The 22,507-nt window shown below is 46.1% G+C and overlaps 1 protein-coding gene across 1 annotated transcript in view; it reads left to right on the top strand.

The window, feature by feature from the left end:
• The window catches only part of PLXDC1 (plexin domain containing 1), a 160,389-nt gene that overhangs the window by 64,241 nt on the left and 73,641 nt on the right, over positions 1-22,507 (top strand). Inside the window, exon 2 of the mRNA XM_075350112.1 lies at positions 3,977-4,137. Within this exon, the coding sequence (XP_075206227.1) occupies positions 3,977-4,137 (161 nt within the window). The remainder of the gene's footprint in view (positions 1-3,976; positions 4,138-22,507) is intronic.

The following is a 22,507-nucleotide window of genomic DNA, read 5'->3' as shown; positions in this document are numbered from 1 at the left end:
GGAGTCAGCTATGAAAAGCCTGACGCCCATCCACAACTGAAGATAACATTGATTGTGAACATTCAGTTGTATAGACAACTGACAGTGGATTATGTGGCAAATCATTTGCAAATATTAACTTCTGAAGAAGAGGTTAGTACATTCGTGGCTCACATCTCAGCCTAAAATATTTTTTAATGAGGGAATACGAAAACTTGTTGACACATGGACGAAGTCTATTGAAAAGTAGGGAGATTATGTCGAATAATAATGCAATTGTGTTTTCAAAAAGTTGATAAAATAAATTCCACTGCCATGGTGCAGATACTGTAAGACTAACCTTCGTACAAAGTAATAACAATTTAGGTAGCCAGGTAGAATTTCTCAGCATGATCAATGGTATCCTAATGAAGAAAGTAAGAGCGACGTAAGAATTGATTTCAGAGAGAGTAAAAGTATTGGATCATATTTAAACCCTCTTACATACTGACAGTTATAATAACCTCTGGGTTTGGTTTCCTACCAAGCTAACATCTGCATGCTATTTGTATATAATTCCTCGTGTTTCGGTGGATATCCTCTGGCCACTCCAAGTTTTCTCCCACAATATAAAAAAAAAGTCTGTTCTGTAAGTTGTCCTCCAAAATGAAGAATTAGCACATCTGTTTGAATGTAAGAGTTTGGACTGCAGAAACATGTTTAATATGACATTGTTTGTTTCTCTTTACAATGCTTCATCATGATTTTTGCCATGCATTATGATGCAGATTTTACAATGTATTTTATCCTCTGAAGATTAATAAATTAATTGTTGAAAAAATGGTTGCACAAGAATGGTTGAAAACCGTTGCATAGAATCTGTAAAAAACAAACAAACTCGAAAATCTCCAAACAAAGAAAATGAATCCAGCACTCATAAATTAACAAGAGTATGGACTTTAAAGGGGTTGTCCACTACTAGGAAAAACCATTCTGATTCAACATGTTTGCCGCAGGTAAAATAATAAAGTCTAAACTCCCCTCCACTTCCCTCCCGTTTTGGCGCCATTCCAGTGGTGCCGCGGCTTGCGGTGCAGGGGCTCACTTGGGGTTGTGACATTACGCAAGTTTTGCGTCCAATCAGTGCCGACTTCTGTCTCCCTGCCTTTAGCCCAAACAAGTTAATCAATAGGCAGTGAGCGCAGCCTCATTGCTCTTTTTTATGTTGATTATTCATTTGGTCCGAATGCAGGGAGACAGAAGCCGGCGCTGATTGGACGCGGAGCTTCCATAATGTCATAACCCCACTTGAGCCCCCACCGCTGGAACGGTGCCAGTATGGGAGATGATTAAGTTTACACTGGATGCAGACTTATTAGGCAAGTTGTATTTTAGAGGATTTTTTTGTATTATTGATCAACAACTATGTTCTCAATCAACCCAAAAGTCTCAAATATCAAAACGTAATATTTTTGGAAGTTGGAGTGGTTTTTTTTTAGATTTGGCTCTCTTAGGAGGATCTCTGTTTGTGCAGGTAACTATTACTGTGCAGAATTATTAGGCAACTTAATAAAAAACAATATTTTCCCATCTCACTTGTTTATTTTCACAAGGTAAACCAATATAACTGCACAAAATTTAGAAATAAACATTTCTGACGTGCAAAAACAAAACCCAAAAAAATTAGTGACCAATATAGTCACCTTTCTTTATGATGACACTCAACAGCCTATCATCCATAGATTGTCAGTTACTTGATCTGTTTACGATTAACATTGCATGCAGCAGCCACCACAGCCTCCCAGACACTGTTCTGAGAGGTGTACTGTGTAGATCTTACATTTTATGAGGGACCACAGGTTCTCTATGGGGTTCAGATCAGGTGAACAAGGGGGCCATGTCATTATTTTTTCATCTTTTAGACCTTTATTGGCCAGCCACGCTGTAGAGTAGTTGGATGCATGTGATGGAGCATTGTCCTGCATGAAAATCATGGGTTTTTTTTAACGATACCGACTTCTTCCTGTACTACTGCTTGAAGAAGTTGTCTTCCAGAAACTGGCAATAGGTCTGGAAGTTGAGCTTCACTCCATCCTCAACCCGAAAAGGTCCCACAAGTTCATCTTTGATGATACCAGCCCATACCAGTAACCCACCTCCACCTTGCTGGCGTCTGAGTCGGAGCGGAGCTCTCTGCCCTTTACTGATCCAGCCTCTGACCCATCCATCTGGCGCATAAAGAGTCACTCTCATTTCATCAGTCTATAAAACCTTTGAAAAATCAGTCTTAAGATATTTCTTGGCCCAGTCTTGACGTTTTATCTTATGTCTCTTGATCAAAGGTGGTCGTTTTTCAGCCTTCCTTACCTTGGCCATGTCCCTGAGTATGGCACACCTTTTGCTTTTTGATACTCCAGTAACGTTGCAGCTCTGAAATATGGCCAAACTGGTGGCAAATGGCATCTTCACGCTTGATTTCCCTCAATTCATGGGCAGTTATTTTGCGCCTTTTTTGCACAATACGCTTCTTGTGACCCTGTTGGCTATTTGCCATGAAACGCTTGATTGTTCGGTGATTACGCTTCAAACGTTTGTCAATTTCAAGACTGCTGCATCCCTCTGCAAGACATCTCACAATTTTGGACTTCTCAGAGCCCGTCAAATCTCTCTTCTGACCCATTTTGCCAAAGGAAAGGAAGTTGCATAATAAGTATGCACCCCTTATATAGGGTGTTGATGTCATTACACCACACCCCTCCTCATTACAGAGATGCACATCACCCGATTTACTTAATTGGTAGTTGACTCTCAAGCCTATACAGCTTGGAGTAGGACATGTATAAAAAGTATCATGTGTTCAAAATGCTCATTTGCCTAATAATTCTGCACACAGTGTAGTCTTTATTATTTTATCCAGGGCAAACATGGTGAATCAGAAGGTGTTGTACCAATAGTGGACAACCCCTTTAGTGGAAATTGCAATCCTGAAATATGTTGTAACATTTCGGTCACCAAGACCTTCTTCATATTGAAGATAACGTACAACGTATAGGAAAAAAAGAAAAAAAAAAGAAACAAAATTATTCATCTGAGTATAAAAACATTTTGTTTTTTAATTTATGGTATATAGTGGTTAAACCATAATATATAGAGATAATTGTAAATTTATGTTAGAAGAGAAAGGTCAAAGAAATGCATATTCTTGCAATTAATATACATATTAGTTTCTTTTTGACCAAAAGAATTCTATAGAAATACAAGTGACAGAACTGAGGAAGGGATATTATAGAGGGAAATATAATATCTCTCCCTCAGTTCCGTTTGGTGATTTTGAATTCACATACATTTTGTTCATGTTCCGTATAATACTTGTCAGATGTCACTTGTATTTCTATAGATTTCTTTTGGTCAAAAAAGAAACTACTATATATACTAATTGCAAGATTATGGATTTCTTTGATCCTTCTCTCTTAACATAATTTGACCATTATATCTCTCTCTCTCTCTCTCTCTCTCGCTCTCTCTCTTGCTCTCTCTCTTTTATTTATATATATATATATATATATATATATATATATATATATATATATATATATATATATATATATATATTATGGTTTGACTGCTATATACAGTAGATGTATACCTATAAAAAAAAAAACACTTTTTTTATACTCAGATGAAAAATGTTGTCTTTTCATACTTTGTACATTACCTTAGTCTGAAGAAGGTCTTGCTGACCAAAATGTTACACCATATTTCAGGATTCCAATTCCCATTAAAATCCATATCTCTTGTTAATTTATGCCAGAATCCTTTTCTTTATTTGTATATGGAGCGGTATCCTATCCAGGCAGCATATCTACGTACAAAGTGATGTATGTCTCAGCTATACAAAATCTGTGAACCAGGCTGCAGATTAGTACAAAAAAAAGATCTTTATCGACAGGGTAAGTTTGAAGTTTTCTGAAAAATTAGATTCATTCTACAAAATAATGTCATCATCAATATTTTTCAGGTCACAGCCTTTTAAGGATTAAACGAAGAGACAATGACTTAGTGAGGATTCAGCGTGATATTAGCAATGGACAGAACAAGATTGCTACACGAGTTATCCATGGCCTTGGCGGTGACAGTCTCTCTATTGACACTCTACCGGATAACCAAACACAAATCCTAGTGAGTACTTCACAATAATGATTTTATCCACTAGCTCACTAGTGTAATTTGTATGAAATGCCAGTTGAAACTTTGAGCCTGAATATTGTAGTTCATGCATCCCACAGTATTAGGCCCCCTTCACACGTCCGTGAAAAACACGCACGTGTGTTACGGGCCGTTTTTCGGGTCCGTGTCCCGTTTTTGTGTCCGTTTTTATGGTCCGTGTGGCACCTGTGTGAATTGCGTATGCTAGCCGTGTTTGTGTGCAGAACGTCCGTGTGTGCGTGTGGAATAAACGTGTATGTGAACGTGTAATGTCCGTGTGGAATGTCCGTGTGTGTGATGCACAATGTCGTTTATAAATGTCGGCTGACAGCAGACAGAGTTGCGCGATGAGAATGAACTCGGGTGAACTTCACCCGACTTCATCCTCATACCGCGGCTCTGTCTGTGTCGAGTACTGATTAGCGGTCACCTGTGAAGGATTCACCGGTGACCGCTAATCCCCCGATTGACTGAAGTGTCCCCCCCTCTCTCATACTCACCGATCCCCGATCACCGGCGCTGCACGGCATTCACACGGCTGCGGCGGCTTTTACTATTTTGAAAAAGCCGGCCGCCCATTAAACAATCTCGTATTCCCTGCTTTCCCCGCCCACCGGCGCCTATGATTGGTTACAGTGAGACACGCCCCCACGCTGAGTGACAGGTGTCACACTGCACCCAATCACAGCAGCCGGTGGGCGTGTCTATACTGTGCAGTAAAATAAATAAATAAATAATTAAAAAAAAACGGCGTGCGGTTCCCCCCAATTTAAAAGCCAGCCAGATAAAGCCATACGGCTGAAGGCTGGTATTCTCAGGATGGGGAGCTCCACGTTATGGGGAGCCCCCCACCCTAACAATATCAGTCAGCAGCCGCCCAGAATTGCCGCATACATTATATGCGACAGTTCTGGGGCTGTACCCGGCTCTTCCCGATTTGCCCTGGTGCCGTTGGCAAATCGGGGTAATAAGGAGTTATTGGCAGCCCATAGCTGCCAATAAGTCCTAGATTAATCATGTCAGGCGTCTATGAGACACCTTCCATGATTAATCTGTAAGTTACAGTAAAAAAACACACACACCCGAAAAAATCCTTTATTTGAAATAAAAAACACACACAAATTCCCTCATTACCAATTTATTAACCCCGACAAACCCTCCATGTCCGGCGTACTCCACAGTCCTCCAGCGTCGCGTCCAGCTCTGCTGCATGGAGGTGACAGGAGCAGCAGAAGACACCGCCGCTCCGGTCACCTCCACGCAGCTAATGAGGTTAGTAGCGCGATCAGCTGCTGTCAGTCAGGTAACTCGCGGCCACCGCTGGATCCAGCGGTGGCCGCGGGTAACCTCAGTGACAGCAGCTGATCGCGCTACTCATCTCATTTGCTGTGTGGAGGTGACCGGAGCGGCGGTGTCTTCTGCTGCTCCTGTCACCTCCATGCAGCAGAGCTGGACGCGACGCTGGAGGACTGTGGAGTACGCCGGACATGGAGGGTTTGTCGGGGTTAATAAATTGGTAATGAGGGAATTTGTGTGTGTTTTTTATTTCAAATAAAGGATTTTTTCGGGTGTGTGTGTTTTTTTACTGTAACTTACAGATTAATCATGGAAGGTGTCTCATAGACGCCTGACATGATTAATCTAGGACTTATTGGCAGCTATGGGCTGCCAATAACTCCTTATTACCCCGATTTGCCAACGGCACCAGGGCAAATCGGGAAGAGCCGGGTACAGCCCCAGAACTGTCGCATATAATGTATGCGGCAATTCTGGGCGGCTGCTGACTGATATTGTTAGGGTGGGGGGCTCCCCATAACGTGGAGCTCCCCATCCTGAGAATACCAGCCTTCAGCCGTATGGCTTTATCTGGCTGGCTTTTAAATTGGGGGGAACCGCACGCCGTTTTTTTTTAATTATTTATTTATTTATTTTACTGCACAGTATAGACACGCCCACCGGCTGCTGTGATTGGGTGCAGTGTGACACCTGTCACTCAGCGTGGGGGCGTGTCTCACTGTAACCAATCATAGGCGCCGGTGGGCGGGGAAAGCAGGGAATACGAGATTGTTTAATGGGCGGCCGGCTTTTTCAAAATAGTAAAAGCCGCCGCAGCAGTGTGAATGCCGTGCAGCGCTGCGCCGGAGATCGGGGAACGGTAAGTATGAGAGAGGGGGGGAAACTGACCGACAGACTGTGAGAGAGGGACAGACAGACAGAGAGACCGACAGAGAGACAGAGAGACTGACCGACGGACTCAGGGAGATTGACCGACATACACAGAAATAGAAAGAATAGCCGACATCACTAGAAATAAAAACACCAAACGGACACGGACTATAGGTATATGCATACGTGTTTACTAACGTGTGTGCACATACCCATAGACTTTCATTGTGTCCACGTGTGCGTGCTCCGTGCAGATAACGGACATGCATCCGTGCCAAACGCAAACACATACGGATCACGGACACGCACACACGGACATAATGAAATAACGGACGTGTGACCACAATCATAGATTAACATTGGTGCACGTTTGGCCGTGTCTCCGGTATATACGGAAACGGACCAAACACGCACGTGTATCACGGACGTGTGAAGGGGGCCTTAGGCTGTGTGCGCACTTTGCGTCGAGGTAGTTGCAGTTCTAAACGCATCCTCTGGCAGAAATGGTTTTTGCCAAAGTTGGTTTTGACCACAAAAACGCTATAAATACGCGTGCGTATTTACCGCTTTTTAGCTGCGTTTTTAGCGAGTTTTACATGCTTTTCCATTGCTTAAAGTCAGATGCGTTTTGATTACAAAGACACTACTAAATAAATTTTTAACATACAAACACTATGAAAAAAGGAAAACAAATATAATTATTTAAATCATAATGAAAATAGTTACATTTCATATAATTATAGCGGTTTTATACTATTTATGGCTAATATAACAATAAATTAATATATTTCATTAATTTAATTGTCGGTCTATGTGTGTGTGTGTAAAGGGACATATCATTCCATTATTTTGATGTCTGAAATGCATGCGTTTATGTAGTCCAAAACGCATGTTTTCTGCAGCTAAAAAGCATGTAAAACTCTGGAATTTTGATGTTGCTTGCTTTTTGGTACTTCTCATTGACTTCAATGTTAGGAAAACGCAGCCCAAATGGCAAAAACAATTGACATGCTGCTTCTTTAAACGCTGAGTGTTTGCCCAAAAATATGCAAATTAAACGCAGCGTTTTGAACTGCAATGTGCGCTCAAGAAATCCCCATTTCCCTCAGACTTTGCTTGAAAATCAAAACGCATGCATTTTGGCAGTTCAAAACGCAGCTGAAACGCAGGTAAAAACTCAAAGTGCGCACATAGCCTTATGGCTCCAAGAAACCTTCAGCTTCTGAAGAGCCATAATACTGCAATGGCTAAAGTCAGTGTTGCCTTGTAATTCTGTATGCCTGAAAACTGTGACCTGCTTCATTCAATGTCATATCGGAGAAGTATTCTCCACTGACCAGTGACATATAGTGGACGTGATTCGTTAGGACTGAAGTCTTGTATGCCAGTCTTGATAATAGGTTCACCGTAGTAAGCTATACCTAACTCATTAGTTGGTGTGCACTGTTTTAACAAATTTGGTGTAGCTGCCGAGCGCCACTACAAGAAATGTACACCAATCGGTACAGATTGGATTTGTGGATTATTGTTCTGTTATAACTTATGCTATCTGCTGGTTGGGACTGGTGTAATGATACTAAAAGTTGTGAAATTCTTGCACAACTAAAGGTTGCGCCAAAATTCTGAAACATCTCAGACAGTTTTACATTAGAACTCGGAAGTACACTGTGTGATGAATCAAGTCTAGAAAGTCAAGTACTGAGCTGCAGTCATTATGATATTCCATTAAAAACTATGTGGTTCTCTGCCACATAGTGATGGGAATTTATGCAATATTATTCACTTACATGTAACATCTGCTCCATAATCTGGCGCTTAAAACCACAAGCAGCTGACAAAAATAAAAATGGAGCCATTCAGTCTTTGCTCAACAGCCTGATAAGTGTTAAAGAAACCAGTGAAATATTTTACATACTCTATCAACATATTAAATAAAACTGTTCATGGATTTACAGAAAATGTTGGTACAAGATAATTTAGTAAGAGTAAAAATATGTAAATTATCAGCTCATAGCAGTAACATAACAGGAAAGACTTCCTTAGAGATATGGTGTTACATAAAGGAAATAGAAATTGTCACAATACTATATGGACATATACTGTATACTGAGACACATCTTAATAATCAAATTCTGGTTCATCATTCAGTCCCATTGGCACACGTGTACATACCCCTGCCCATAGACAGACACTTTGCCTTTCTAAAGGTTTCTAAAGAGCTCACTGATATCAGTGTGGTCTGTGATAGGAGCCACCCTTGTAACAAGTCAGCTCATGAAATTACTTTCCTCCTAAATATTCCACAGTGAACTGTAAATGATATTGAAAAACAGAAGCACTAGTGGACACAGAGAGAAGAGAGACCCTATGCAGGGACAGTATATGGGCCCTTTTCAGTCCAATAACTCATCATAGTTAGTGATGGGTGGACTCGCTTAGTGGGTCCAACCAAGTTAAAAAAAAAACCTGATTCAGGCCCGAATCGATCCTAGATATCTGGCCGGGCGCCAAACCCCATATAAGTCTATGGGGATCAGAATATGGTGCTTTAAATTCATGGTAGAAGGGATAGATTGATTGGAGCAAGCGTGTTATACTTACTGAGTCTCTGTGCAGCTCTAACACTACTTCTGGGGCCGCTCATTATCCTTCACATATATACACTGCTTCCCCCGCCAGTCCTCACGTCTCTGTAATCCACACGAGGTCCCACAACGATTCCGGCTCTGTTACATCTGAAGTGACAGCGTGCGGGCATAGAACATGACCGCCCCCTGTGAGCTTCCGGCAGAGAATGAGCTTCACGATGAGCGGTGATGTCACTCACGTTATTTCTGGTCACAGCTGGAGGTTCCCATGGTCCTGTTCCTGTGATAGCAGGTAACCTCACCTGAGGTCACCTAAAAAGTCAGGTTACCTTCGATCACAGGGGGAAAACAGTGGGAACCTCCAGCTGTGACCAGAAATGACCTGAATGACGTCACCGCTCATCATGCGGCTCAATCTCAGCCTGAAGCTCATAGCAGGGGGTCATGTTCTATGGCTGCTCACTGTCACTTCAAATGTAGCAGAGCCGGAATCGTCATGGGGTCGTATGTGGATGACGTCAGACCTGTGTGTTTTGGGGGTTAATACAGGGGTGAAAGAGGGTGGGGTTTTTTATATTTTATTTCAAACAAAGGATTTTTTTGGTGCTTGTATTTATTTCTTTTCACTTACAGATTAGTAATGAGGGACTCTCAGATGCCTCCCATTACTAATCTAGGACTTAGTGGCAGCTGTGAGCTGTTATTAACCCCTTATTACCCCGATTGTCACTGCACCAGGGCAATCAGGATGAGCCCGGTAAACTTCCGGGATTGTTGCATCTCATGCATATGACAATCGTGGGTGGCTGCAGGCTGTTATTTTTAGGCTGTGCGGCTACAGCCTGTAGCCGTATGCTTTATCTGTACTGGGTATCATAATAGGGGGGACCCTAAGCCAGTTTTCTTGTTTATTATTTTTACATCAATCTAGACACAGACACAGCGCCTCTGATTGGTTTCAGTCAGACACACTGTCACACAGATTGGGGGTGCTGTCCGACTCAAACCAGAGACGCCGGGTCTTCCGGTGGGCGGGAAAAGCAGTGCATAGGTTGCACCAATGATATGTCCGGTGCTGAGTTGAAGCATTTAGGATCACAGCAACCATGTAAGCCTTACAGAGGGAGATCCTTGAATCCTGGGGTGGATAGTACATAATAATCCCCAATGGTCTGCAGACTCAATAACTGTAGTTCTGCAAATCTCCTCTGGCATTAACATCAGCACAAACAATGTGCGCCATGAGCTTCATGCCATTAGTTTCTATGGCTAAGCAGCTGTATCACAAAGCACAACGATGATCACCAAATGGAAACCTGCCAGGTTCTGTTTGTGTAATCCATGCCGCTGCTCGAATCATGACCAGTAAAAAAGTGTTTTGTGGACTGCTGAAACACTTGCCTGACTACATTATTGGCGGACGAAGGATAATGCAGGGGTGGAACGATCGCGGCTGCAGGGATCGCGATCAGGCCTGGGGGTGGGCCACAGCTTGAGCTGGATGTGCGTCCGAAGCCGCACATCCAGTTGAAATGCATCGGAGTGCACAGACCCGTCTGGTCCCTGCACTGCGATACACGCTGACAGCCAAACAGAACCTAGCAGGTTTCATTGGCAACCCTGTGACTGAGGCAGCACTTAACAATGATATCATGCATTGCCATAGCAGGAACACTGATGAAAGCTGCCAGCCACTGCGGGCCAGCTATAGAGGACACCATGCAGCGTGTAAGCCGAGATGGTGGTGAGTACAGTATAAACCATGAGAGGGACAGTATATACCAGGAGGAGCCCAGGAGAGGAATATATATAGCAGAAGGGGAACAGTATACTGTATATATCAGGAGGGGGGCATTATATACCAGAAAGGGGACCGTGTATTCCAGGAACATATACACTAGGAGGGAGACAGTACATACCAGCAGGGGCCCAGGAGAGGAATGTATATAGCAGAAGGGGAACAGTATACTGCATATATCAGGAGGGGGACATTATATACCAGAAAGGGGACAGTGTATTCCAGGAGGGGCCCAGGAGAGGAAAATATACACCAGGAGGGGGACAGTATATACCAGGAGAGGGACAGTATATACCAGGATGGGGAACATATATGCCAGGATGGGGAATATAAATGCTAGTATGGGGAACATATATACCAGAATGGGGGACATATTTACCAGGAAGGAGCCCAGGATGGGGTACATTAGGACAGGATGGGGGACATTATTACATAATAGGGGAGGGCAACTCGTATGTCTTTATAGGATTTAGAAGACTAAATGTATACATACATATACATGCATCTGACTAACATGCGTGAATGGAGGGGGCCCGGGTCCAAATTTTGCACCAGGGCCCATCAAACTCTAGTTACGCCACTGATAATGCCATGGGGTGGTTTTCAGCGGTTGGTGTACCCAAACTTAATTTCAGTGAAGGGAAATCATAATGCTTCATTATGCCAAGACAATTTGGACACTTCTATGCTCCCAACCTTGTGGGAAGATTTTTTGGAACGTCCATTGTTGTTCCAGCATGACTGTGCCCCAGTGCAAAAAGCAAAGACATGGTTGGGTGAGTTTGGTGTGGAAGAACATGACTGGTCAGACAGAGTCCTGACTTCAACCCCATTGAACTCCTAGACTAGAACAGATATTATGAGTCAGGTCTTCTCATCCAACTTCAGTGCCTGCTCTTTTGGATGAATGAGCAAATATTTCCAAAGATACACTTCAAAATCTTGTAGAAAGCCTTCTCTAGTAAAGGTATGTTGTTATATCTGCAAAGAGAGGACAAACTCCAAAACAATGTCTATGGCTTTAGGTTATGTTATAAAAGCTCCAGTAGGCGTAATGTAAGAGCATCTCAACACTTTTGTCCATATAGTGTTCATTATTTACTTCATTCTAGTAGTGAGAATAAAATAACAAACCCTTGTCCACATCTGGATCATGATACTGCAGCAATGCCACAACTCAAAGAATTCAAGTGGTTTTTGCTGTGCTTTGTGTTATTTGGTAGCCATGACAGATGCAGCTGTATAAAATGTCCCCAAAACAGCTTTTTAATGAAAAACATTCTGGTACTGGATGTAAAAATTGCCAACCTTGAATTGTTAATAAGGAAAAAAATACAGAAACTGCTGCTGAACACAAATAAATTAATAATAAATTCAAGCTCAATAACATACTCATTTGTCAACTGCATTGACAAATAAGGCCTAGTTTGTGACCAAGGCCTGAGTGTAAACACCATGAAAGTCAACAGAAAGTTCACGTTTTTTACGTGATGGAATGTTTCTTGCCCAAAAATAATTAGGAACTAATTTCCTCATACAGTAATTAGTTATATATCAGCAAAGCCACACACAAGTTTTTTGCTGGCCGGCATTAATGGCAATCATTTTTCTGCCCTTGTATATAGTGGAAGCAATCTGGCTAATCTTAGTGCACCACAACAGTGCTCATAACATTGAAGAACTGTTCTATTTCTGACAAACACAGCCCTGCAGGTTATTCATCAGAAAATCCAGCAATTAAACTATAACTGCTAATGTATATGAAGGATGGTATGGACGCTGGGTCGTGGGGGTTTCGCACTCCTCCTACTGAGAGAGTCAGTGTGTGTGTGTATGCCTTTGGACGGAATGAGCGACACACTATTTACTTCAGGTTGATGTTCATCACCCTGTAGCTGGTCCCCGTCGCAGAACCAGAAGACAAACCCGTGACACCAGTGTTCTCTTGGCAAAACAAATCTTGAACAGTTTATTCTTTCCGCACTATAACAGACATGGGCTCACTCCTACAGTTCTGCTGTTACTGTGTTTTTGGGGTACTCTCACACGACCTATCCCAGCTATCTTGGAATCTAGTCCGCAAGCTGCCGGGCACCTGTGTCTCCGTTCCTCGACACTTCCTCTCATCACTGTCCACTTCTGGGCCCCGACAGCTGTCTAGTCATACAGCTTCCCTGAGCGTGCCGTGAGCCGTATACTCCGGATCTTAAGAGGTTACCTCAGGGTTCCCTGACTGGCTCCGGACACCGTGCCACGTCTTTACTCTTCGAACCCTTCTGCAGAACTGCCCTCACAAGGTCCGTCTCTCTAACCAACCCACTGGCCATCTGTCACTCATCCCATATCTTATCTAATCCATCACTGCTCTCTCCCGACCTCTAGGTGGCGCCAGCTGTTACACAATCCTGGCTCTGCTAAGTCGGAGACCAGGACTTCACTAGCAGCTGTATTAGTCATTTTATAAAATACAATAACGGCATACTTGGTACATAAAACAATACTTGGTACATAAAACACATTCGCTTTACAACACAGACAAATGGCATAAACAGCAAGGAGGGGGGGGGTCCAACCACCTCCTACATATATAATGCCAGCTACAGGTTGGTTTGGGGTTTTTTTCAGCAAAAACTGTAGATTACCAGGGATTTTTGTAGTCAGACTTATGACTTAACAGAAGGGTTGAAACGATCAGGGTCGTATGGGGTGAAACCACGACCTTGCATGTGGGTAAAGCCCCTTTCACACATCAGTTTTTTGCCATCAGTCACAATCTGTCAAATTTTGAAAAAAACGGATCCAAAGAGTGATGCCGCTGGAACTGTTTTTTTCTCATTGACTTGTATTAGCGACGGATTGCAATGGATGGCCTCGCGTTTCCTCTGTAGTTTGACGGATCCGTCGAAAAATGTTTGTCCGTCGGACGCAGACGATGTCAACAGTAAAGTTTTTTTTTCTCTATGTCAAAAAAACTAACAGTGACGGATCCGTCGCCGTCCATCGTTCGGTGGAATGGAAGCCTATGGGCGCAGGATCCGTTGTCATCCTTCAGCCTATGGGCGACAGATTCCGTTTTTTTAACTGAGCATGCTCCAAGTATTATTTAGCCCCCAGCTAGTCGGATCCGTCGAAAAACGGATCCGTCGCATCAGTTTTGCCCCAATCTGCGACGGATCCGTCAAGAAAACGGATTGTGACTGATGTAAAAAAACTGATGTGTGAAAGGGGCCTTAGAGGGATAGTCGGGGACAGTATATTTTCCATTGGAGGGGTGTCCTCGTTGAAAACTATTGGAGCAGAAATCAACTTGCTCCCAGCCCAAAAGTTATTCTGCAGCTGCAGGCCTATCAGAGATCCCCAGCTGTAGAGCACTACAGCATAATAACGTCAGGCAGGGCCTGAAACGTTACATCGGCATTACAATCATTACTCCTCCTGCAATGTGCTCTGCCACCTGATAGGCCTGCAGCTGTAAAGTGTGATGCAGAGAAACAGCTGAGAAAAGGAAGAGAACCGGGGTGCTCAGTGTGAGATTGGGGACAGGTGACAGATTGGGTTTTGTTTTTTTATTTTAAAATAGTAGTAAAGCACTGTGCAGGGCAATATTAATGTGTGGCCACTAGAGTTGGAGGACATTACAACATGTGGGTGTAACGCCCTGGACCCCAGGGGTCACAGGTCACTACACAACACCATACACCCCCTTCCCTGGACATGTCACACCAGTCAAACATTAAATCCTTGTTGCCACCATCCAGGGTTGATGTCCACACCAGGTAGGGCGGAGCCAGGCGGTTGGCCCCACCCACCGAGGAGTTCACAGGCTGGAGGCGGGAAAAACATAGTCAGTCAGTCCAGTGGTGGTCAGAGAGTCCAGTCCTGGGCAGGAGAGAGTGAGGAGTAAAAACTGTGTGTGTCTGGGACAGAGCCCAGGCACTTCCAGCAAGGTCGGCAGACGGTGGTGGCCGTCTGCAGGAGTTGGCGAAGGTCAGCGGAACCGTAGGACCGGGGTCAGGCGGTGGCCCGCCGGTACCGAACCGGGAAGCTGGCTGGAGCCAAGCAGCAAGCAGGGTACTCAGACCCCGACTAGGCTTAAAGCCAACCTCTAGTCAAATTCTCTGATTGTGGTCTGGACCTCAGGGGTTCATTCCCAACCAAGTCCCGATTGAAGGCAACAGCCCAACCATTCCAGATAAGTACCACCGCCAAGGGCCAGAGATCCAAAGGGCCAGCGTCTGCGGGCAAAGGGGCTCCCCCGGCACATATATACGTCGGGGAGCAGACTACCGGTGCCCAGGCATTGGAGTCAACATACAAACACAGATGCAGGGAAACGACAGCCACCATCAACCCATCCAGGGAAACATTGCAGCCGGCTGCGGGCCCTGTCCATCCAGCTGTTTGGTTTACCAGAGACTTTGTCCATCTGTGTCTGAGTGAGTACACCAGTGTCATCTGGCACCGCGCCGCACCGCGACCCTGCACCCTGCAAGCCCCATCCAACCAGCCACCGGGCCCCGGGACCAACAGCCTCTACCCACGGAGGGGTCAACACCTAGCTGCTCCCCGCCATCGCTCCTAGGAACCCCGTCACCAGCAGCAGTGGTGCCCACCATCACCACAACCCTTGGGTGGCGTCACGAACTCTATCCATCCCAAAAACCAATCCCCTTTTCACTCGTGGGCGAGGAGCGCTGCTCAAGCTCCGTGTCCGGCCCCACTCGAGCAACCAAGGAGAAGGCACCGGATCCGAGCGCGACATCCCCGAGCAGCCCCCGCGACGGGGAAGCTGGCCCCCGCCCTCGAAATGGGATACATAGAGGGCAATATCAATGTATGGGGACCAGAACTGGGAGACATTATAATATGGAGGCCAGCATTGGGAGACATTATTACTATGTGGGAGCCACATAGGCAGGCATTATACATTCATGAGACCAGAATTGAGGGATATTATTACTGTATGTGAGCAACAGAGAAGCATTGTTAATTACCGCGGCCATAGTTGGTGGGTATTACTATATGGTGGCCATATATAGGGTCATTAATAATTTATGGGGGGTAGAAATTAGGGATATTACTACATGGGGGCCATGTAGGGAGACATTATTACTATTTGTGGGCCACAATGGGGAAGTGTGTGGCCACATAGGGGAGTATCCCTACTTTAATGGCATGATAAAGAGAGACATTATACCTGTATGGGTGCGTAACAGGTGGACAAGGCTACTGCATGGATGCCATGATGGGGTCAATTCTACTGTATTGAGCATAATGGGGAAATAAGCATTACTATTGCATAGGATACACATGAGAGCATTACTACAATCTCATTTATTTTATTTTTAGCAATTCTGTTAAGGAGGAACAGAAGGAAGTTACTGATATTGTAGAAGAAGGGGAGTAGTGGAAAGGGTGATCTAGAAACGATTGCAATAGATATTCATGTGTTACATGTTGTAGAGACGCATCATGGCTGGTAAAAGCTACAGCCGTCTGCACTGTGTGAAGAATTAAGGAGAAAATGATTGACTTCAATGGCAGGTGCCACCGATGAGTCTTTGGAGGTACCTGCACTCTACATACTGTATTGATAGCCATCCAAATTGTCATTGTATGTAGGTAATATTAGAGCTGTAATTTTATATTGCTTATTATCAGTATGGTTGTATTATTCAGTCACTATCTGGAGGTAATATACGGTCAAAGTGTTGAGGAATTATATATCCCTTATATGTGGTATTATTGGTATATTGTTTTTGGTATAACGAGTTTTGCTCAGAAACAGGATGGTAATAAACTACCATCCTGTTTCTGAGCAAAACTCGTTATACCAAAAACAATATACCAATAATATAAACATATTTGGACATTGTGGTAGTAATAAATGGCTATTGACTCGCCCACCCCAGGGCTATGGGACACCCGGTGCCGGGCCGGACTAGTCCGGTGGTAGTCAGTGGTGGCTGGGCCTGGCTCCGTGGCCCTGGTGGGTGTCAGTTGAATATGTGGCGGATGACTTTAAGTTTGTATTCGTGACGCCACCTGTGGTCTGCGGCTATTAAGCCGCCGCTGCTGTGTGAGGCCACCGGGATGATGTTATAGCAGCAATGGTGGTACTGCTCCCCACAGGTGGAGCAATGCCCGGGGCACAGTTGGTGCTTGTGGAAGTCTATGGTGCTGTGTGACTAACACGGTGCAGGGCCGACAAGCAATGAAAGAAACAGGCACAAACAGTAGTCTCTTTACCTTCTCCTCTTTTACTCGGCAGAAACTTAGTCCAGGGAGACCGTCACAGATGGTAAAGATGATCCGGCCGGCCTGGAAGTGCCTGGGGTGATCTTTGGCCAGTTGAGTATGAGGCCTACTCCTTAATCTTTCTCTGCTGTTTTAGGACACTGCACTTTAGGTTTGCAATTGCCCTCTTGCTGCTGGGACTTGTTGTTCGTCCCCTTTTCTGTGTGGTAGACTGCGCAGGCCCTCTCTGGTGCTTCTCTGCTGGAGCCCACACCAGGCCCTTGGGATGCAGTTGTACCTTCAGATTGCTTCTGGGACAGGGGGCTTGCAGCTCTCCTGCCCTCCGGATTCAGCTACCAGGGATGGATTTTATGCCCTGGCAACTACAGACTCCGATGTCCGAGTCTCTGCTGTGCCTCTCTGCTCCCCTTGCTTCACTGGGCCAAGCTATCCAAGCTCTAGGCCCCAGTTTCACAAGGCAGCACTACCCTGCGTCTGCACTCTTTCACTCCTGTCTCCAGACTAACTACTACTTCCTCCCTTCAGCCAGACTTAAGGAATCCTCCCTGAAGTTCCAGGTTCAGAGCTCCCTCTGCTGGCCGGAGGGAGAATTGTGTTGAGTGTTAACTTACTGGCCAATAGATCTCCCAATTACCTCCAGGCTCAGCATTAACCCTTTGGGAGGGCAATGCTGTTGTGGCGACCAGGTCCTGGGGCGCCACACTCCCCCTTAGTTAAATTCAGTACTCCCGGACTGTAGAAACAAACATGACATGTTAGAACATTTCATCCCATTATGGGAGGCGCAAATACTTTAACGTTACAAACTTAAACATTACTATAAGAGTCCAGTGTGGCTCCCTGCCGGGTGTCCATTACACTGCTCCATGGGGGACCCGCCGCGATCAAACCCCCAACGTAGGCTCTGGGCGTGCGTCAGAGCATTGATGACCCCACTCTATGCACGCCGGACGGGTTTTTCTTCAGGGGTGTCGAGCACACTGGTGCTAACTATGAACAATTTAGGTGTTGGCCACCCATAGTCCAGTGGCCCAATTGTCCATTTTCGCAATCAAAGAAAAGAAAAACATTTTGTACACAACCTTACAGACATTTTGCATAACTATGTACATTCTAATAAATACTCCTTCTTCTTCCCTTATACAGTTGACTCTCTATTCTGGGCAGTGGATAAGCATCTTTATGTGTAATGCGGTTAATTTGCCTGTAATCTACACACATTCTCATCGTACCATCTTTTTTCTTTACGAGCACTAGTGGAGCTGCCCAGGGGCTACAACTATCTCTGATAACCCCAGCCTCCTTCATTTCCCGTAACATTTCCTTGGCACACTGATACTGTGCGGGGGGTACAGGGCGGTATCTCTCTTTAATGGGATGATGATCACCCGTGGGGATTTGATGTTTAACCCCTTTCACCTGCCCAAAATCTAGGGGGTGTTTGCTGAAGACCCGCTCGTACTCCTGTACCACCCGGTAAACCCCATGCTTTTGGTGCGAGGGGGTGGAGTCGGTGCCTACATGTAATTTTTGGCACCAGTCTTCCGGCTGCCCCTTGGAGCCATTGTCTTCCGCCTGGTCGGACGGGATCAAGGGTTCCACTGCTTTAATGGTATTGTTGCTGACAGTGTACAGTTTTGCTACAGTGGCGTACCGGGGCAATTTGGCCTCCTCCTCCCCACAATTCAAGACACGGACGGGCACTCTCCCCTTGCGGACGTCCGCTACCCCTCTGGCTATCAGGACTCCAGGCCTACTGTCTGAATACACCGGTTCTACCAAGGCATGGTAATCCTGACCCTTGAGGCCTATTGCTGCCCGACACCATATCAACATTTCACTTCTTGGGGGTATTACAATGGGGAGGGGGTCACTTACCCTCACACTGCCAATTTCTCCTCCGGCCAGCTCTACCTGCTGCCTCCTCATCAGGGCTCTGATCTCCCTCTGTAGGGCACGCTGCTGCCCGGAGCTGGCAGTTTCAGACGCCTGTTGCAACAAAATTATCACTTCGGCAATACAATTTTCTATCACATTTGTACCAATGGTTAGCAGTGGGTCAGATTCTTTGCGATCAATATCTACAATTATCATCCCCTGACATGGCAATTCCACCCGCCCCACTTTAATGGTTACTTCTTTGTACCCAATTTGAGGTAAGGGCTGACCATTACTGGCCACAATTGTTAAATCATCATCTGGGCCATGGTCAATGTCTGAATCAGCCCAATATCTTTTGTACAGTTTGTGGGGGATGGTTGTTACCTGGGACCCCGTATCCAGGAGGGCATTCAAAGGGATCCCATCCAGAACAATGGGAAGGACCGGTCGTCCTCCCACATACTTGCTGCGGCTGGGGTTTGAGCCGGGCTTCCTTACACCTGGGGGTTGGCTCCTGGCCCCAGGCTCAGCCCATTTAAAGGACAGCGTCGTGCAATGTGGCCCGCCTGGTTGCAGTGGCGGCAGATCGGTTGTCCTGTTGAATCATACCGGTCTGTGTCTCTGCCTCGGGTCGGCGGAATCCTCCTCTGTCGCATCCATGGGACGTCCTCTGGGCTGGAGGCCAACTCGATTTTTGCAGGCGAGGGGGTCATTTGTAGAGACTGCACGGTCTTGGCAAGGGCAGCCACAGTCTTGGTCAGGTCCTGGAACTGCTGTCTGAGCTCTGCAGTGGGATCCTTATCCAGGGACTGCGCCTCGGCCCCTGCAGTGGCTCGTGTTGCAGGCACCACCCCGGGGTACGTGATAGCAAGAGGCCGGAGGGGTACTGGGTCATTCGGTGTAGATTCTCTCAGTACCCTGATGGCCTGGTCCTTAAACTTGGCAAAGTCCAGAGCAGGGTTCTGCAGGACCAGGATACGCAGCTGGGTCCTGTGGGCATCTGACAGGAGCCCCTCTATGAACTGCTCAGTTAGGAGTTTGTCTTCTTCACGTACACTCTCTGGATCCACCTGTTTAACTGCTTTCAGGGCCTCCTGCAAGTTTAAGGCATAGTCCCTTATGCTGTCTGTGGCCCGCTGCTTGCACCCAAAGAATCTCCTCTTTATCTCTGCTGCGGTGCGGGTGTCAAACGTACTCTTTAGCTTGGCCAGTATCTGGGCTGCTGTCCCTTTATCTGTATCAGGCCAGGACTTCGCTTCACGCTGGGCTGCGCCGGCTAGCTGTCCCATTACTATGCCCACCTTCTGGCTCTCAGTCAGCGGATACACCCGGAATAAGCTGTGCAGGCTTTCTCTGAAGTCACTCAAGGTATGGGACTCCCCGGAGTACTGCGGCAGCCATTCTGCTCCCGGTATGTACGGCATGGTGATCGGCATTACCGGCGCTACAGTGGGGGCTGGGGCGACGGCGACTGGGACTACTTCGGCCGGTGCTGCGGCGCCTTGGGCGATGGCAGCCACCTGGTCTCCCTCGGAGTCGGACATCTTCCTCCCCCTTAGTGAACCTTACCAGGCTCCGTTCACTTTTCAAATTTTCCTCTGGGTCGCGCGGGGTTAACAGCGCTCTGCTCTGATGGCGCGCTCCCTTCGCGCTCTTTGTTAGGCACGCCCCCCTTCTTCCTGCGCTCGGCGCGGCTAATGGCGGCGGCAATTTACACCCAGTACACAGTCTTTTACACAGTTCTTCAGGCGCACAGTACCCGGTTAGACCGGGCACGAAATCCTGTTCGTGGCGCCAAAATTGACTCGCCCACCCCAGGGCTATGGGACACCCGGTGCCGGGCCGGACTAGTCCGGTGGTAGTCAGTGGTGGCTGGGCCCGGCTCCATGGCCCTGGTGGGTGTCAGTTGAATATGTGGCGGATGACTTTAAGTTTGTATTCGTGACGCCACCTGTGGTCTGCGGCTATTAAGCCGCCGCTGCTGTGTGAGGCCACCGGGATGATGTTATAGCAGCAATGGTGGTACTGCTCCCCACAGGTGGAGCAATGCCCGGGGCACAGTTGGTGCTTGTGGAAGTCTATGGTGCTGTGTGACTAACACGGTGCAGGGCCGACAAGCAATGAAAGAAACAGGCACAAACAGTAGTCTCTTTACCTTCTCCTCTTTTACTCGGCAGAAACTTAGTCCAGGGAGACCGTCACAGATGGTAAAGATGATCCGGCCGGCCTGGAAGTGCCTGGGGTGATCTTTGGCCAGTTGAGTATGAGGCCTACTCCTTAATCTTTCTCTGCTGTTTTAGGACACTGCACTTTAGGTTTGCAATTGCCCTCTTGCTGCTGGGACTTGTTGTTCGTCCCCTTTTCTGTGTGGTAGACTGCGCAGGCCCTCTCTGGTGCTTCTCTGCTGGAGCCCACACCAGGCCCTTGGGATGCAGTTGTACCTTCAGATTGCTTCTGGGACAGGGGGCTTGCAGCTCTCCTGCCCTCCGGATTCAGCTACCAGGGATGGATTTTATGCCCTGGCAACTACAGACTCCGATGTCCGAGTCTCTGCTGTGCCTCTCTGCTCCCCTTGCTTCACTGGGCCAAGCTATCCAAGCTCTAGGCCCCAGTTTCACAAGGCAGCACTACCCTGCGTCTGCACTCTTTCACTCCTGTCTCCAGACTAACTACTACTTCCTCCCTTCAGCCAGACTTAAGGAATCCTCCCTGAAGTTCCAGGTTCAGAGCTCCCTCTGCTGGCCGGAGGGAGAATTGTGTTGAGTGTTAACTTACTGGCCAATAGATCTCCCAATTACCTCCAGGCTCAGCATTAACCCTTTGGGAGGGCAATGCTGTTGTGGCGACCAGGTCCTGGGGCGCCACACTATGGTGTGGCAGTATTTGGTTTCTTATAAGTAGTATTATTGGTATATTGGTCTTTTTATAGTGGATTTTATTCAGTAATAGTAGGGGAAAAATATTTGTTCTTTGGTAACTATATGACTGTATTATTCAGAAGTAGTGATGTGCGAACTTGAACAGTAAAGTTCGGGGTCCATACTAGATACCTAGTGTCCACGCACGGCCTCCGAACACAGTTCTCAGGGAACTCCATGTAATTGTTTGTATTTGGCAAAAAAAAAAAAATAAATAAAGAATATCAGGAATAAAGAAGAAGCATTATACTCCCGTGCGGCTGTAACACTACTTTCAGGTCTGCTCATTAACCCTCAACTATAATCACTGCTATCCCCGCTCACCATCTGTGATTAATTGTAGTCAGACCGCGCCCCCACCCTGTGTGACAGCGTCTATTATTGGTCGGAATCACACATGCTGTCTACGTCCCTATAGTGGTGTACAAATAAATAAATAAATTGATGTAGGGTCCCCCCATATGGTGATACCCAGCACAGATAAAGCATACCGCTACAGGCTGCAACCCCCAGCTATGTGCTTATCTTGGCTGTGTATCAAAATAGGAGGGACCTCATGCGGCTTTTTTAATTTAAATACATAATTTTAAAAAACGGTGCACCCCCTAGTTATGATAGCCAGCCATGATAAAAGCCGACAGCTGGGAGCTTAAAGAGAAAGCGGTGTATAACAGCGCGCTGCAGACCGTAAATGAAGGAATAATAATTTATTTCACTGCACTATGCGTTTCAAG

The sequence above is a fragment of the Anomaloglossus baeobatrachus genome, chromosome 5 (assembly GCF_048569485.1).
Source record: "Anomaloglossus baeobatrachus isolate aAnoBae1 chromosome 5, aAnoBae1.hap1, whole genome shotgun sequence".
Lineage (NCBI taxonomy): Eukaryota > Metazoa > Chordata > Amphibia > Anura > Aromobatidae > Anomaloglossus > Anomaloglossus baeobatrachus.
This window is presented reverse-complemented; position numbering and strand designations above follow the sequence as displayed.